Genomic DNA, 18,072 nt, shown 5'->3' on the forward strand with positions numbered 1-18,072 from the left:
GCTTGTGTAATAATAAGGGCGTGTACGACACGTTCGATAATTCTGATCAGTTTCTCATGTGAATATGATGCATCATCTATATGGAATTTAGGTCAATGGATGTGTCCCATATTCTCTCAAAGTGTGTTGCCGCTAATGAAATTTCGCATAGAATTGTCATAGCCGATTTAAAAATTTTTATTCATTTTTTTATTTATTTAACAACAAAAATTGAAAAAAATTATGAATTTCGAAGTATATAGGTTTAAAAAAATGCTTTAATTCAATCAAAAATATCTAGAAAATTAAAACCAACTATCCAAAAAAGATGTCCGATAGGAATGCAAATCTTAAAAAAATTTATCGAATTTGTTATTAACAAATAAGTGAATGAAAATGGTTTCATGGGGATTGGCGGCATTTCGTCAGTTGATTCGCCCTAAATTTAAACAATTTATACACAAAAGAGTGTTTTAGTAAAAGTAATGAATGTTAATAAATAATTTGTTATTTTAAAAGCAATTTTTATAAAAAAATATTCATATCAGGCGTTTTTGATGGAATAAATAAAGTTTTTTTCTATGAAATCGATCATATATTAATTGGAAATGAAACCTTAGTATAATATTTGTCTACAAAATGAAAGTTCATACTTGTTTAAGCTACCTTAATTAACAAATGCACTATATGGCTATTTTTAGACGTACAAACTTGAGTTTTCCGATTCGACTAAATGCAAATAACTAACTTCTAAATGTTGAGGAACATTTTGAAGATATGAAACAATGTATTATTGTAAACAACAATTGTTGAAGCAAATTTTTATCATATTATGTATTTATAAATAAAATACCGATTTTTTTAAAGACATACAGCCAGTTATTTAGTAATGATTTTTTTGCCATGAATCGCTAACATTTGATAATAGTTTAATAAAACATAATTAACAAATTGATTATTTGGGTATCTTTCAGCATTTAAACTTGTTTTTTTTGTGTAATCAACTGTTAATAACACATTTTTTAGCTTTTTTAAAATAGTTCGATAAGGATCCACTATTTTTATTCGTATTAATTTGTTTGATTTTTAGAATTAGTTTGATTTAATAATAATAATATTCCCACCTGTGAAATACTTGTAAAAATCGTATATTATCTACCATGTACGGCTACTTTAACTAAATTATTAATAAAAATGAAAAATAGTAGATCGTTATCGTACTACTAAAAAAAGTTAAAAAATGTGTTCTTAACAGTTTATTCTACACACACACAAAATTCAATGCTGAAAAATAGCTAAATAATCCATTTGTAATTCAGGTTCGGGTAAACAATTATCAAATGTTACCGATACATAGCAAAAAATCATTTCTAAAAAACGGTCTGTTAATTCCATGCAAAATTTATATTTATAAATACATAAAATAATAAAAATTTGTTTAAAAATTTGTTGTTTACAATTATAAATTTTTGACTGTCATCAAAATATTTTTAAAAATTAAGAAGTTAGTTACTTACATTTCATTGAATCGAAAAAATCAATTTTGAATATGCAGAAATAGCTATATAGTGGATTTGTTAATTAAGGTAGTTAACACACTGATTAATTTTTATTTGGTGGCCAAGTTTTATACTAAGGTCTTATTTCCAAGTAATATGTGATCATTTTGATAGAAAAACTTTATTTATTTAATAAAAAACGCATTATATGGTAATGTGTTTTTAAAAATTGGCTTTAAAATAAAAAATTGTTTATTAACATTTATGGATTCAACTAAAAAAATATTTTTGTCCATAACTTATCCAAATATAGCGCGGATCAAGTGACGAATCGCCGCCAATTCCCACGGAACCATTTATATTCACTTATTTGTTTATAACAAATTTAACAAATTTATTAAGATTTACATTTCTATTGGACATCTTTTTTGGATAGTGGGTTTAAATTTTTTATGTATTTTTGATTGAATTAACGCATTTTTCAAACTCCGATAAACTTCAAAAGTTTAATTCCCTTTTAATTTTTGTTATTAAATAAACAATAAGATGAACCAAAATTTAAAAATTGGCTATCACAGTTCGATGCCAAATTGTATTATATTTCATTGAAAAAAAGTTATAATCGGATAATAATTGTCTTCTAAAAATCATTATGTCTACGGAGCTTTTTTTCTTGTCCCACTGTGGAACGTGAGGTTCATTTTCCACTTACAAAGATTTCTTTGCCAAGACGTACCGGAATCTCTTGAAACCCCCCCCCCCCTTAATCTTTTACGTAATTTAAGTAAAGTCCACCTGTTTATTATTTCGTAAAAAATAAGTAAAAGCATAAAAATTGAGTATAGAATTGGCTAGTTTTTGAAAATGGAATTAATTTAATGATTTTTTAATATTCAGGTCGCCTGGTTCGTTTCTAATTGCCATCCTCGGAATCAGAGGATGCATTATGCCAAAGAATTATCCAAGTATATCCAAGTTGATATTTATGGTGCTTGTGGCAGCTTACGTTGTCCACGATCTCAAGCTCAAGCTTGTTTCGACATGCTGGATGCTGATTACAAATTCTACCTCGCATTTGAAAATTCAAATTGCCGGGACTACATAACAGAGAAATTCTTTGTTAATGGACTTGGGTAAGGATAAAATAATTATTTTTAATCTTATACTTCACAATGGAAAATGAAACACTGGGCAAGGGGTCGAAAATTCTTGAATTTAGTAGTACACTTGTAATAAAATTTTCAAAAATTTCTAATGTCACTTTAAATCCCCTGAATTCATAAGAAATCGCTTGAATTCACACGAAGTCACGTGAAGTGACTTGATGCCATTTGAAGCCACATGAAGTCACTTGAAATCTCCTTAAATATATAAAGTCATTTATATTTACATGGAGTTACTTGAATTTACCTGAAATCATTGAAAATTGTTTGAGTTTCCCTGAAGTCACCTTGAATCTCCTGTTATATCTGAAGTCATTTAAATTCACATGATGTTACTTTAAGTCACTTAAAATCTCCTGAACTATTTAAAATCGCTCGAATTCTCCTGAAATCAATTGAGATCTGCTTTAATATATGAAGTCGTTTGAATTCGCATGAAATCATTTAAAGTCACATGAATTCACATGAATTCGCTTAAAGTTATTCAAATTCTTCTGTAGTCACTTGAAATCTTCTGAAATATCTAAAGTCATTTAAATTTACATAAAGTCACTTTAAGTTACGTGAATTCTCTTAAAGTCATTTGAAACGTTCTAAAAACATTTGAAATCACTTGAATTCTCCTGAAGTCATCTTGGACATCTTGTGCTATCTGAAGTCATGTGAATTCACATAGTGTCCCTTAAAGTAACTCAAAATCGCCTGCATTTATTTACAATCGCTCGAGTTCTCCCGAAGTCACTTGAAATCTTCTGTAATAGCTCAACTTTTTTGAATTCCTATGATGTCACTTCAAGTCATTTAAAATCTCCAGAAGCCAATTGAAATCGGTAGAATTTTTCTGAAGTCACTTGAAGTCACGTGAATTCACATGAAGTAACTTAAAGATACTTGAATGCTCTAAAGTCACTTGAAATCTCCTAGAATAATTAAAAGTCGTTTGAATTCTCCTGAAGTCCCTTGAAATCTCCTGTAATATTTGAATTTATTTAAATTCACATGAAATCACTTGATGTTACGTGAATTCACATGAAGTAAGCTGAAGTTACTTGAATGATCCCGAAGTAACTTGCAATCTCCTGAAATCACTTAAAATCTCATAGAATATTTTTAAATCGCTTGGATTCTCCTGAAGTCACTTGAAATCACGGGAATTCACATTAAGTTCCTTAAAGTTACTTGTATGCTCCTGAAGTCACTTGAAATCTCCTGAAGTCTCTAGAAATCTCTAGAAATCTTCTGAAATAATTTGAAATCGCTTGAATTCTCCTGAAGTCACTTGAAATGTCTTATAACATCTGACGTTATTTGAATATCTATGAAGTCACTTGAAATCACGTGAATTCACATGAAGTAACTTAAAGTTACTTAAATGCTCCTGAAGTCACTTGAAATGCCCTGAAGTCTCTAGAAATCTCTTGAAATAATTTAAAATCGCTTGAATTCTCCTAAAGTCACTTAAAAAGTCCTATAATATTTAAAGTTATTTGAATTCCCATGAAGTCCCTTGAAATCACGTGAATTCAAATGAAGTAACTTGAAGTTACTTGAATGTACCTGAAGTGATTTGAAATCTTCTGAAATAATTTGAAATCGCTTGAATTCTCCTGAAGTCACTTGAAATCTCGTGTAATATCTTAACTGATTTGAATTCACATAATATCACTTAAAGTCACTTAAAGTCACTTGAATTCTCCTAAAGATATTGAAAATATCCTGAAGTCAGAAGTAGATGTACACCCAACGTTCGACGTGGCCAATTCTTAACAATAGGCTAATACATATGAGGGTGTCTTGCGTTTCTTAAAAGAAAACTCGCGATTTTCCAGGTTTCTCAGGATGAAAAACTAAATTTTATTGCCAAGAAACCGCTTTCTGGTGATTTTGCATTTTATCACGGCGAAAAAATCACCATGCTACATTCGAAAATATTTCGACGTTTCTTATTTTCCAACTGTAACAAAAATTTATTTAAATTGTTTTAATCCGATCATTTTTTTTCTATTGAAATAATTAAACTGAGATTAATTTCATATGTCATACGTTTTTTCTATCAGAATTGATAGAAATTTGACTAAGTTATTGAATTTTAAGCTCACTTGAGTCTCATTTTCAAGAAAATAAATAAATTTCGAAATAAATAGTGGCATTTTAAATAAAATTGGTACATTTTTAACCCGCAGAGAGAAATTACCAACCAAGTGATCGAACTTTAAGCAAAAAAGATTATACTTGAACCAAAAACAGTTGAATTTTCAACGTAATAATTAAATTTAGTAGAAAACAGTTTAATTTTTAACACAAGAAGATGGATTTTAAATTTAAAAGCACGAATATTCTGCCGAAATAGATAAATGCCCAACAAAAAAGTCAAATGGAAAAAAGTTTGACTTTTCAAACAAATAAATATATTTTTGAAAGTGGTTCTATATTTATCTAAGTCCTTGAATTTTTAATTTAAAAAACAATCCATTTTTAGCTAAATATGGAATAGTTGCATTTTTAACACAGAAACATATCATTTCTGACAGATGAGAAGAGTTTTCAAATTCGATTGACGACTTTTCAACAAAAGAAATGAATTTTCTTCCAAGAATGATTTTTCAGTTTTTAAAAATAAAATTTTAAATAAATTGTAACATTTCAATCCAAACCGTTCATTTTCATGCGAACTGATGAATTGTTTACTAAAATAATAAAATTCGTAACAGGTAATAATTAATTATTTAACAGTTATTTAAAGTACCTCTTATAAAAATTCTCTTACTTCCAGGTTTTTCCTTACATAGAGACAAATGGCGTGACATAACTCGACGAAATTTTCACCACTTTCAAGCAATAAAATCTCATTACACACGAAATAAAACTTATTTCAAGGTATTGATAGCAAAACATCATTACATTTGAAAATTTCGAATGAAATTGTTGTTGAATGCAAAAAATCGGGAATAAATGAGAAACCTCAAAATATTTTCTATTATAGTTTCACAATTTTCAAAGTGATAAAACGAAAAATATATTGTAAAAAGGTGTACTTTTGTACTTTTATACAAAACCAAAAATTATAAATCATTTTATAGACGCGAAACTTTTTGCCAATACTGAGCCAAGATTGGTAGCGACTTCCAATCGCGCAAATTCCAACATATTACTTTTAACAAAAAAAAAAACTGATTGATTTAGGATCAAGAAAGTCAGTAAGGATAAATGATAAAAATGTCTTTAATATATATGTGGAAACGTATTTTATGAATATTATTACATTATTCCATGAGAATAAAGATTGATGCATATTTACTTCTTATATTTAAATTTATGATCACAGATGATAGAAGTATCAAATTATAGGATGAGAAATTTCGGTGTGCGTAAAATTTATTAATAATAATTAGAGCCGAAACTTGTACACTTACCTTGGTTTACTCACTTTGAGGGTTATTCTTTGACATGAGGGGATACTTCGTGTCCTCTATTTTGCTTGAAGTTATTACGGGAAAAGTGTTTCTTGACCAAAAAGTGAAAAAAAAACCATTTCTAGGCTTTGATAATATTTTTTTTAATAATTACATTTTTTAAATTATTTTTCCTTCACTAAAAAATATGTGTGTCACGAAAACTACTGAAGAATTGTGAACGCTTTTTCTTAATGCTGATTGGTTAATTTAAACACAACCTTTTTTGTAAGAAAATGAATTTAGTTAAATATTTAAAAATCCGTAAGTGGTATCGAGTAATACAAATTTCCAATATTGTGGTTGTTACAAAATCCCAATTTCAAAATTCCCTGTCTTCATCTACCTTTCTCTGATGGTTCTAAAATTTTCTTTTAGAAAAAGACCTTAGTCTTTTTTTCTCTTGAACTTTAAAAATAAAATAATTAAATAGATTTAAGTCAAAAATATGTCCAGAAATTTAGTAAATTGAATCTTATGAAAAATTCAAAGTTCTTGAAAATATATTTTTCATGTTTCAACATTTTTTCAATATAAGTAAAATTTAGGATTGTTACACACGCTGCGAGTTATATTTTTTTAATGATAAAACAATCTGTATTTGAGCATTTTGTAGTCACATTGTCACTTTTTTTCCTTTTTTTAACACAATTAATTTTTCAACAACTGTTTAAATAATGTTTCACTCTATCAACTGTTTGCATATTTAATCTATCTACTTTGTGAAAATCACTCTAAGAGTATCTGTTGTCGAAATTATATTTGAAAAAAATTTAATTATTTTACATTTTTCATTTATTATTCATAAAAAATGTCATTAAAGATATTTGTTTGATAACATTTTATTATTTTATGTTAAGAGAGCCAAAAATTGATACACTAATCATCGCAGAGGAGACAATTATTCTAAATTGTTGATGATTAGTTTCTTCAACACTTACACTATTATGTAATTAATTTGTTTACATATTCTTTAATTATCAATAATCAACAATAATTTTTTTTCCGTCGATGATTAGTTTATGAATTGTTGACACTCTCAACTTAAAATCATACAATGCTATAAAACTTGTCCCGGGGCAGCCAAATAAATCATTAGGTACAATTTTTTAAAAGAAGGTTGAGGTCATTCTTGAAGTAACTTTCAACGAGGAATCCAGTAGTGACCTTAGTCTTGACCTTGATCATGACCTTCATGGTCGTTCTTAAGGTCAACTTTGTTTTTCAAAATGGAATGGCCCATTTTTGAGATTGGCAACCAAAAGAGCGGAAAATTTTATGTTAAAACGTGTAGTCAGGTCATAGGTAAGGTGTCACCTTGATGGACATATCAAGGTCATTCAAACCTCAATATGTTCTGAACATTTTTTCCCAAGCTAGCTTGTGAAAATCATCCTCTTATCCTACTTACTTACTTAAACAATGTGCATTAGATAGTGACGAGCGAGTGACCTGGACCATGATCATCAAGGTCATATCAAAGTCACTCTTTGTTTTTTAATTGAAACGACTCTGTTTGACATCGGAAATAAAAAGAAGGGAAAATTTTATATTAAAAAGTGTAGTCAGATCATAGGTAAGGGTTTACCTTGATGGGCATATCAAGGTCATTCAAAATTCATTATGTTCTGAATAATTTTTTGCAAGCTAGCTTGTAAAACTCATCCTACCCTACTTACTTACATGTGTTATTAAGGTAAAGACTAAAATTTGCTCAGCTATATTTAACTTTTCTGAAATCAATGGTCAAAAAAATAAGCAAAGTAAAAAAAATTTGGTTGCTTAGAGCTCTACACTGAAATCTTTTCTTTCAGTCCAATTTTTTTTACATGACTTAAATTAAAGCCCTTGACATTTCGAATTGAGATAAAAAATAAAATATTCTAAGTTATATTCTAATTAATTCAATATTAAAATTTAGAAAATGAGAAAATAAAGAAAATTTGGTTTCTGAAACTCCAACACTAGAATAATTTCTTTAAGTCCAATTTTCTCGGGGATGACTGACATCGAAGCTATTGACTTGTAGAATTGAGATAAAAGATACAATTAGATTGGTTTATTTTTTCTTTTTTTATAATAGAGGTTCAAAATAATTCAAATAATAAAAACGAGGAAATTTTGGTTACCTAAATCCCAGTACTGGAAGCTTTTATTTTAGCCCAATTCCTTCGGGGATGGCTCAAGTTAAAACATGTTAAATTGAGATAAAAACTAAAACATGCTATTTTACAATTAGTATTTTTTTTTATTTCAGGGGTTAAAAAATAAAAAGATTTTACTGATGAAATTAGAAATTAGTGCAAAAATTTGTCAGTTCGAAGAAATTATTTATTTTAATTTCACATGCAACTCTTATCGAATTTAAACAACTGGAATATTGAGCGCGCTATGCGCGCAACAATTTTCCATTTTTAAGATCAAAGCTTTGTTTATTTGCCAAGATTTGATCATAGATTTAACAGAAAATCTTATATGATTTGAGAACGTAGTAAATGATTCACATAAATTCAATACGATTTATACCATTTTATCATTTAATTAAAATTAATTGAAATTAGCAGATTATTTATTTCAGTAACAAAATATAACTTATAGTGTAAATTACAAGATCTTTTTACCTAATGTGAATTTTGAAGGACGGCATACCATATATTATAAATGTTTGTTCTGTGTTATCAATTATTTAACTGTGTAAAACATTATTGTTACATTTATTAATTATTCTTTAATTATATATTTCATTCTAATTTAATAGTCTCATTTACGCCAAGTGAAATATTTTCCTAAAAATCTTTAAATAGTTTTAAAAACTGAAATGTATCGAAATTTCCCTTTTTACTGGAAATGACGTGTGTCTGAACATGACGGAATGTTTTTACTTAAACAGAATATTCTTGTCTTAGGATTGACCAAAATTACCTTTTTTAACTTCAGGTGGCCTGTATCAAAATTCAACATTTGAGAATTGTCCCTCAACCACTGAGAGAAATTATTCATGTCTTATCAATCTTTCAATAAAAAAAATATATTATATATATTGAAAAAGCCAATTATCATGAAAGAAGAATAATCTTTAAAATCTTTAGGAGCACCAGTAACTTTATTGTTAAGTAAAAGTAAAAATTCTATTTTTACAAGAAATAAAAAATATCAAATTTAAAATATTTTCATTATATTATTTACATTTAAATAATTATTTTAAAACCAAAAAACTTACCACACTCGATTTTTCTTACTTACACCAGACATTATTATTTTATAAAGTGAATACTTCTTATGGAGAAAAACGGAAAAATATTAAATTTACAGAGTATTTAAATTTACTCTTGCTTAAATCACTGGGACAATTTTACGATGAACCTAGATTTTTTTTCCTAGTACAACTAGATATATGGATTTTTATGCTTATCGCTATTTGTGAATAGTTACTAAAAAACCTTTCTCAGTTTAAAGTTCGACTACTTAGTTGAAATTGGAACTACTTTATTAAAAATCCATTATTTTGGTCAATGATTCATCATTTTAGTTAAAAAAATCTTTTTTGTTAAAAACCTAATTTTTTGTAGAAATTTTTTGTTGATGTAAATCAATGTTTTTTTCTAAAAATGTAACTATTCAATGTTTGGTTAAACATTCATCTTCTATAGTTTAAATTTCAACTACTTTTTCGGAAACTTTTGCATTTTCTTGAAACTTTGTCTTTTCTGGTAGACAATATATTTTGGGTGACGAAGTCATACTTCTGGTTGAAGATTTATTTCTTTGGTTTAAAATACAACTACAACGATAAAAAATTCTTACAGAAATTTAAAATTTGGTTTAAAATTGATGTATTTTGTTAAAAATTAATCTTTTCTGGTAGAAAATTAATGTTTTTTATTGATAATATATTTGGGTTTCGGTATAGGATTGAAATAATTTGTTAAAAATGCTTATTTTTTTGCTTCAATTCTGCCGTGTCTGATTAAAAATTAAAATATTTTTTGGTGTTAATATCAATTGGTACACTTTGTGACGAAAATTATTATTTTTTTTATCGGCAATTTATCTCGTTGGTAAAAAATCGAAATTTTACATGACTTAATCGGAATTGAGGAAAAGCAACAACAATGCTTTCGGTATTTTTTTTTTTTGGAAACACCTATTTTTCCAGAAAGATTGGTGTAAATTGTACATGTTGATTCATTTATTATGTAGTATTGCAAGTTCATTTAGCTTCTATTTATGCAGCTTTTGTATTATTTATATTTGAAATTAAAGTAACGTCTGATTTTTTTAAACAAAACATTGCATCAGAAATTATAATTTTTCTGGGTTGTCGAGGAACTAACTTATACTTGAAATATTTGCTTTAAATCTAATAAAAGTTGAACAAACTGATTTTTTCATGTAAGAAAAGTGGTTCAAAATGAATATTTTGGCTTGATTGATATAAAGCCGTGGCTATGTGTACCAATATTTTTGTACAAGTAGCTAGATTTTTTCGGCACAAATAACTTGATCTGAAAAGGGAACTATTAGCACTGAAAGTTTGGTACAAATAGCCCATTTTTCAGTACATATGCCTTTAAATAAATTTAATGGTCAATTGCAATAAAAAAAACCTGAGTGAAAAAAATTGATATAATCTAACCGGAAGATGAACGACTCAGATCGCGATCCGTGCAACGAACGGGGTTTTTTAAAAGTAATTTTTCTTGAGAATGCTTGAAAAGTCTTAACTTATGTAAATATTGGGAGCGTGCATTAATTGTGAGGGATTTTTTGTAAAATTGCGGGTTTATTTAAAAAAGTGTTCACCAGTTGATAATTCAAAGTATTGTCTATCGCTGGCCACTACTTTCGCTCCTCTTTCTGGCAGCATACAGATACTACGTCGGAAAAACCACTCTTCCTTTCAAGCTATACACGAATCGACCCATTTTTGGCATCCTCGATCTATTTCGGAAGGCCTGAACGTTCTTCGCCCTCCGTATCAAAATCACCACTTTTAAATTTTCGAAACCAGTACTCACACGTTTTAATCGATGGCGTATAATCCCCGTAAGTTTCCAAAAGCAATCGATGACTTTCAGTAGAACTTTCCTTTGAATTGAAAAAGAAAAGTAAAAATTTCCGCAAATACTGCTTTGCTGGTGCATAAGCCGACATCCTTAATGCTACAAAAACTATGTTGTTTACACTTCGGTAAAAAGACAACTAATGAGAACTAAGGAAACATGATAGGACTTCGACATACATACAGTAACAATATCCTTTGAGGCGATATAGTACAAGTAACGCCATCCCTTAGAAATCCCTCAAAATTACTACACCCTCCCAATAATTTTTTATAAAAAGCTATTTTATTTTCAAATTTCCAGGCACAACGTTCTTCCAATAGTTATGGGGGCACATCCAACAGACTATGCTAAAAGCGCACCATATCGATCCTACATTCATGTGGATGAATTCAAGTCACCCAAAGAGCTCGCCGAGTACCTCCATCGACTGGACAATGACGACGAGCTTTACAACTCTTACTTCAAGTGGAAAGGCACTGGGGAATTTATAAATACCTACTTTTGGTGTCGAGTGTGCGCAATGTTGCACGACAATCGTCCACCTAAGTATTATAAGGATGTGAACGAATGGTGGCGTGGTGATGGTGTGTGTGCTCCCAATTCATGGCGTGAATACGACGTTACAGCAAGCGAACTCAAAAACGTTTAAACCACCTTTAACAGTCAATGAAATTTACAATTACAGAGAAAAATAAATTAACAAGAATCGTAAATTAACGAAAAGATCAAAACTACTACAGCAGACCCTTACAAAGCGTCTTGTACAGAAAGTACCTATATCGCCAAGTGCCTCCATTAACGTGACATTAGATGCACGCGCGCGAGACGATATTAAAAATTTCGGCCAATGCATCTCAGAGATCTTTTCCGCCAAATCCAAGGGGCGCGGTTTAACTAAGCGGGTGCTTGGTGAAGATCTTGGTCCCAAGCTCCGGGCGCTTTGTGAGAGTCTACTGAACGGTAAAATTATACTATGCGGTCAGTAGGGGAAAATCCTACTCATTCGCAAGTTTTTAAATTATAATTAATTATCTCTTCCTTTGAATTATAAATTTTACCGTTAGCCATTTTTTTTATTCCACAAATTGTTAATAATTATTTTAAATCTTTTTCAGTGCAGTTTTTTCACTTAGAAAAGGACATATTTTCCAGAACTGGGCCAAAATTTATGAAAAATTTTGAATTTGTGGAAAAAATCTCTTCCTTCAAGAGATCTATCAAATTATAAGATGTATTTATTGTAATATAACTTACTAACTACGTGACGGTTTAGAATAAATCTGCTTATGTCCCAAGTGACAACAAGCACATTATTTAACGTTGCCAGAAGTCTTTGTAAATCATTTTGTTTGAAAATTATTAGATAACTTATCAGTAACTACTTTTTCTGCAAAGTTTTCCTTTGAACTATTTTTTAAAAACTTTTTCTATGAGTGGGCGAACGAAAGTCGACTGACCGAATCCATTTTAAATCAAGCAGGTTCTGCGCTTTATTATTAGTATTTAAATTTTGACACCTATCGAATGAAGAAAATCCGCGGGATCTAAAAAATTATCTTTTACTCTTTTCGAAAGTATTGTATCTTCTACAAAAAAATTAAAAAATTAATTTTTAGGGAACAAAATATTATTCTGGTCTCAAAAATAGTTAAAACTTCACCAAATTGATAGAATTCAATCCTTATACAATTAAAAAAAAATATTGTAAAAAAAGGTTATTATTTTTTTTTCAAATATTTTGAGAAAGTTTCTGCTAATATAAGAAAGGCAACTCATCAGTTTCATGCAAGCTCAACCATTTTGAGACAAGGAGATTTTTTTATCTGAAAATATAATCACAAAATTTTTTCTTGAAAGTAATGCTAGCGATCACGAAAGAAAAAAAGAAATTTTTTGTATAGTTTTTATAGATGTGCAAACTTTGGTTTCAGAATTTTTGTATCCGTTGTTAGTTTCAAAGAAAATACGAAAATTTGATTTTATAAGAAAACAAATTAAAGAAAAGTTTAGGTCATATTTAAAAAAATTACTTCTGTTGTTTATAATCATATTGACATTACTGGACTATTCTCAAAAACTTCTGTTCTTTCAATAGATTTAATAAAAATAACAAAATTTGGAAAAATTTCAAAATGACGGGAGTTGTTTCCACTTTTTTTTATATTTGGCACAATACCAGTCAAACATCAATTACAAGAAAAATGGCTTATTTTTGTGAACTGATTATTTTTTTGTTTCTATCTTCAAAAGATTTTCATTTTCTCTGCAGTTACTGTTATTGAAAGAAACTGCATTAAATGAATTAACCAATTTCAATATTTTTAGAGTTCAAACTTAGATTATTATTATTTTTTGTTATTATTCTTGATATAGCTAAGTTAAAACTTTAAGCGAAACGTAGCTGAGCAAGAAGCGCAACTTTTTTCAAGATAGAAACAAAAAGATAGCACAAAATAAATAAAGGGATGAACAATCTGCTTTTTTTTATCGAAAAAAATGGTTTTCGCCTCCCAGCCAGAAATATTATATATAGTGTGAAGTATTATGTATAATATTCATTCGCTTTATACATTTATTGCATAAAAACAAGGAATATTATATATAATACTTTACTTTATATATGAACTGAAAAATATGGCTGATGTCTTATAAAAAACATGTTTTTTTTTAACTTAGATCTGAAGATTCTTGTTAAATTAAATTTTTTCTATAATTTGTGCTGTTAAAAATGAAACCGTCGCGAACTTACTGTTAACTAGTTTGTACACTTACAGGCACATGTAACTAAAACTTTCAACGAACTGTGTAATTGTTGGAAGTCATTTGTGAAGATCCACAACAAACTGAAGCTCTTGTCAAAAATAGTTGTATGCACAAGAAAGCTCGCGCATATCTGCCAGTTTTTTATATGAAAGGAAAAATCGCGCAGTCTGGACTTAAAATGTCACACGACCTTTACATTTGTATTTTACTGCATTTAATGGAAACCAATAAATATGTATTTGTGTAAATGGAAAATAGGAAAAGAGTACAATTTTGTAATCTTCATGCCCATAAAATAAAGCCAGACTCCAGAAGAACTTTGTGAACCTGTTTTTCTCATTTTTTTTACTTCGAAAATACTCTTTGTTAGACCCTGAAATTTTTTTAAAAGGTACCTTTCTCATGCAGGAATTGTAGCTATGTAAAGCATATTTTTGTTTCAGTTTTAAACGATATGCGTTAATTAAAATTATGAGTCTGATTAGGTATTGTACTGGACTATGTCAACATTTTTAGAGAGCATTATTCAGTCTTCGTGAAATTAAAAAAATATATAAGAACGAAAAATAAAGAAGAGATTTCGTTTGATTTATCTAGTGTGACAGTTTATACATTTTAAATTGATTTATTAATATAATAATTGCGTTTTATATTTTATACATGCCAATTATTCTCATAAGTTGCAGACGCTACATAATGATAATTTACAATCACTGTGTGATAATATCTTAATAATTTTTACTTGCTTGATTGAAAAGAATGAAAGGGAAAATTGAAAATTGTTCAAACTTCAGACGAATTTGGTAATATTTAATGATAATAATTATTATTTTGTATCTAAAGTGTAATTCACTAATTTTGAAACATCGTAGTTCACGACGAAATTCGTGAAACTTTATGAACGTGGTAGATAAGAGAGCAAGATCAGACAATGTATCAGTATTATAAGTAAATAGTTTATTGTCAGAAAAAAAACATAAAATTCGTGATTATCATATTGTCTCATTTAATAATATGAGTTAAGAATGTGGCTAATTTTACGTTTATTTTCGACACTCAAGACGTTTTATTGAATATCGTTATTATTTGTTGACGTTATTTTTTATTAATTGATGTTTAACCATAGGATTAAGATGAATTCACAAATGAGTAATAATTTTTTGTGAAAATTGTCGGGATATGGCAATGGATTAATGATGATTCTTAGCTTTGTGTTAGTTGTTTGTTTATACAGGAGCTAATCGAAATCATAAATCCAAAGTGGTGTCCCATATGGAATTTGTCTATTTATAGGGAAAGTGAGAAAACGCTTGTAAGACGAAATGAATACAAAGAAAAAATGTGTTATTCGAATGAAATGAGGTTATAATGTTTAAAAGAAGTGCCATTTTTAAGAAATGAGTATGTTAACTTCGACGCCCAACGCAAATTTAGTTTAATGAAATCTGTTTAACCATTAGGATTCAAGTGCTGTGTTAAAAGTGCAATTTTACGTCGTATGTTTATTTATGTTATAATTTTTTTAACTTTATCGTCAGTATTTTGTACATTGTTTCTTTTAATTGTACATAATTATTTCTGTACGTACTAGGCCAATTTGTGTTTTAGTTTCCATTTGACCTGTGAATGGGAATAATTGAATAAAAAAAATTTATTTGGTTGACAATGAAATTTTCCTGTGCACAAAAAATAAACGTTGTCGAATCATTAAAAAGAATTATTTGCTCTTAATCCTTTAGGAGATCTTTTCCGGTTGTACGATTCTCGGTTATTAATTTTCTCCATACCTAGTGTTCTTTCTCTGAAAATTTAATTATCTTTATTGTCAATCTTATTTTTTACCATTAAAAAATAAACTGCGCGTTATATAAAAAAGTAATTAAAAAAAAAAGTTCAGTTCTTTTTTTGGACAAACAAATTTTGTTTTGGATTTTTTGGTGGCCTGAATCTATCCAAAAAATTAAGTTTTTCATTTTTAATGTTATTTATTACGATTAAAAAAAACTAAGCATCTCCTGCAAAAGTCATTGATAAAAAAATTTTTAGCTCTCTTTGACTGAACAACTTCTGCTAAGTCACTTTTTTCTGGCTTTAGTCGTTTTTCCAAAAATTTAATTGTTTTTATTTTTAACTTTATTTTTCACGATTAAATTAAAAAATACGCATTTGATCAAAAAGTGATCAATAAAACATTTGTTTATCTATATCAGTATAATAGTGAAGAAAACTTACACGTGGCTATTAAAATAATTTATTGGAAAACTTCAAATATAATTATCGCTACAATTTAGGAAAACATCATTAACTGAAAAGTATAGTGAGTGGTGATATGCAAAAGAGCAGTATTTGTTTACGTCGTTCTTCGGAATTATCTAATCTCGAGGAAAAAGGTTTGTATTTCGAGAAACGCCTCAACTACATTTATTATAGGTTGCCAAATCCGAAATTATTATTAAAAGTCTATATTTTTATAATTAATAATTGTATTAAAATACCGAAGTTATATTGTTTTAAAATGTTGTTGGTAAAAAATAATTTTTTGAAATATTTTCAGTTGCTTAAAGTAGAATCAATAACATAGTTAGAAATTTTCTAAAGAAATTAATAAACTAGTATTAATGACCAATAACGGAGTTCCACCTGATGTAATTACCTCTTGTAACAGAATAATGACCATTTACTGGGACGTGGCACGATCCTACAAGAAAGGGTGGCCGAGTCGTGCCCGAGATTAGGCGGAACCCCCCGAGGGGTCCCGATGTCACGCACGATCGCATCTTCCATCGTCAGACTGTGTTAACTGGCGCTCGTGATAGCCAGAGTGGAAAACAGTGTTTGTCAACCAAGTGTCAGGATCTAACTCTCTCTCTCTCTCGTCGCCGTGCTTCCCGGCTTATTCGGCGCCATGCCGACTCGTCTAAGGTCTACGTACCACACCACGGGTATCGGGTCTCTCTTTTCTGTAAGTAGCAAGAAATGTCGTATTGTTTTTATCACAATCTCTTGTTTTATTGTATCTCCACGCAATTATCGGTTTTTCATGTCTCACTATCCCTCCTTGTTATTACATGCGTAATGCTCTGATAAGATCTTATAATTTATCAGAACTTAAACATTGTTTTAATTTAGTATTTGATATTTAGAGTTATGTAGAACATTGTAATTTGGGGCAGACTTAGCATTTAAAAAATGTATTTTGTTAAAAATGTTTTTATTCTAAGTCAATAGGTTTCGAGTTTTACTGATATTTAATAAATTCAAAATTCACTTACATTTTATAAATAAACATGAATTAATTCCGTTGGAAATGTAGAAGTTCGTATTATTTGTTATTCATCAAATATAATACCAGTCATAACATGCTTATCCATGTTTTCTGTGAAAAAAGTTCGATTTGCTTTAAAGGTGCTTTAAAAATTGGATTGAAAAAAATTAATAATAATAATAATAATCTTGTCTATATCTTGCCTATCTTTTCTATGCATTGGCTATTTAGTAATAATATAATGAAGTAATTTGCAATTCTATAACTTGAAAATTAAAGAATTTGTAATCGTAACTGCGAAATTGTAAAACTGTAATTGTTACTTCTTAAAATTCAAGATTTCTCATTTAAAACATTAACTATAAACAATTCTAAAATTATTATGCCTTTCAATTAAAATTCTGCATTTTTAATGATGTATATTCAAAATTTCATCAGTTTGAAAGATCTAAACTTCAAAAATCCCAAGTTTTTACCTTAAAAATCATCAAGATTTAATAATTGTTATTTATAGATCTTGCAACATTGTAGACTTTTTAATTCTAAATATTAAAAATTGAAGAGTTTTAAAGCACATATCTTTGAAATTAAAGATTTTTTCATTGTAAATCCTTAAAATTGAACTACATATTGAAAAACATATTCAAAATTACATACCCTTAAAATATAAATCTTTAATATTAAACAAACTTTAATTTTGACAATTCAAAAATGAACTATTTCAAAAAATTTCGAAATACACTTTAAATGTTAAAAAGTCTTCAATTGAAAAAACTTAAACATTGAAGAATTTTTCATTGTAAATATTGAAAACTAAATGACATGTTAAGAAAAAAGGTTCAAAATTATAAACCTTTAAAATATAAATCCCAAAAATTAAATAAA

At 28.4% G+C, this 18,072-nt stretch overlaps 1 protein-coding gene across 3 annotated transcripts in view; it reads left to right on the top strand.

Moving 5' to 3' along the window:
• The window catches only part of LOC117178851 (glycoprotein 3-alpha-L-fucosyltransferase A-like), a 43,269-nt gene extending 30,463 nt beyond the window's left edge, over positions 1 to 12,806 (top strand). For all 3 annotated transcript variants that reach the window (XM_033370358.1, XM_033370356.1, XM_033370357.1), the window contains exons 6-7: positions 2,376 to 2,611; positions 11,460 to 12,806. In XM_033370358.1, coding sequence (XP_033226249.1) covers positions 2,376 to 2,611; positions 11,460 to 11,808 — 585 coding nt within the window. In that variant the 3' untranslated portion in view covers positions 11,809 to 12,806. The remainder of the gene's footprint in view (positions 1 to 2,375; positions 2,612 to 11,459) is intronic.
• The last annotated feature ends 5,266 nt before the right edge of the window (positions 12,807 to 18,072 follow it).

The sequence above is a fragment of the Belonocnema kinseyi genome, chromosome 8 (assembly GCF_010883055.1).
Source record: "Belonocnema kinseyi isolate 2016_QV_RU_SX_M_011 chromosome 8, B_treatae_v1, whole genome shotgun sequence".
Classification (NCBI taxonomy): domain Eukaryota; kingdom Metazoa; phylum Arthropoda; class Insecta; order Hymenoptera; family Cynipidae; genus Belonocnema; species Belonocnema kinseyi.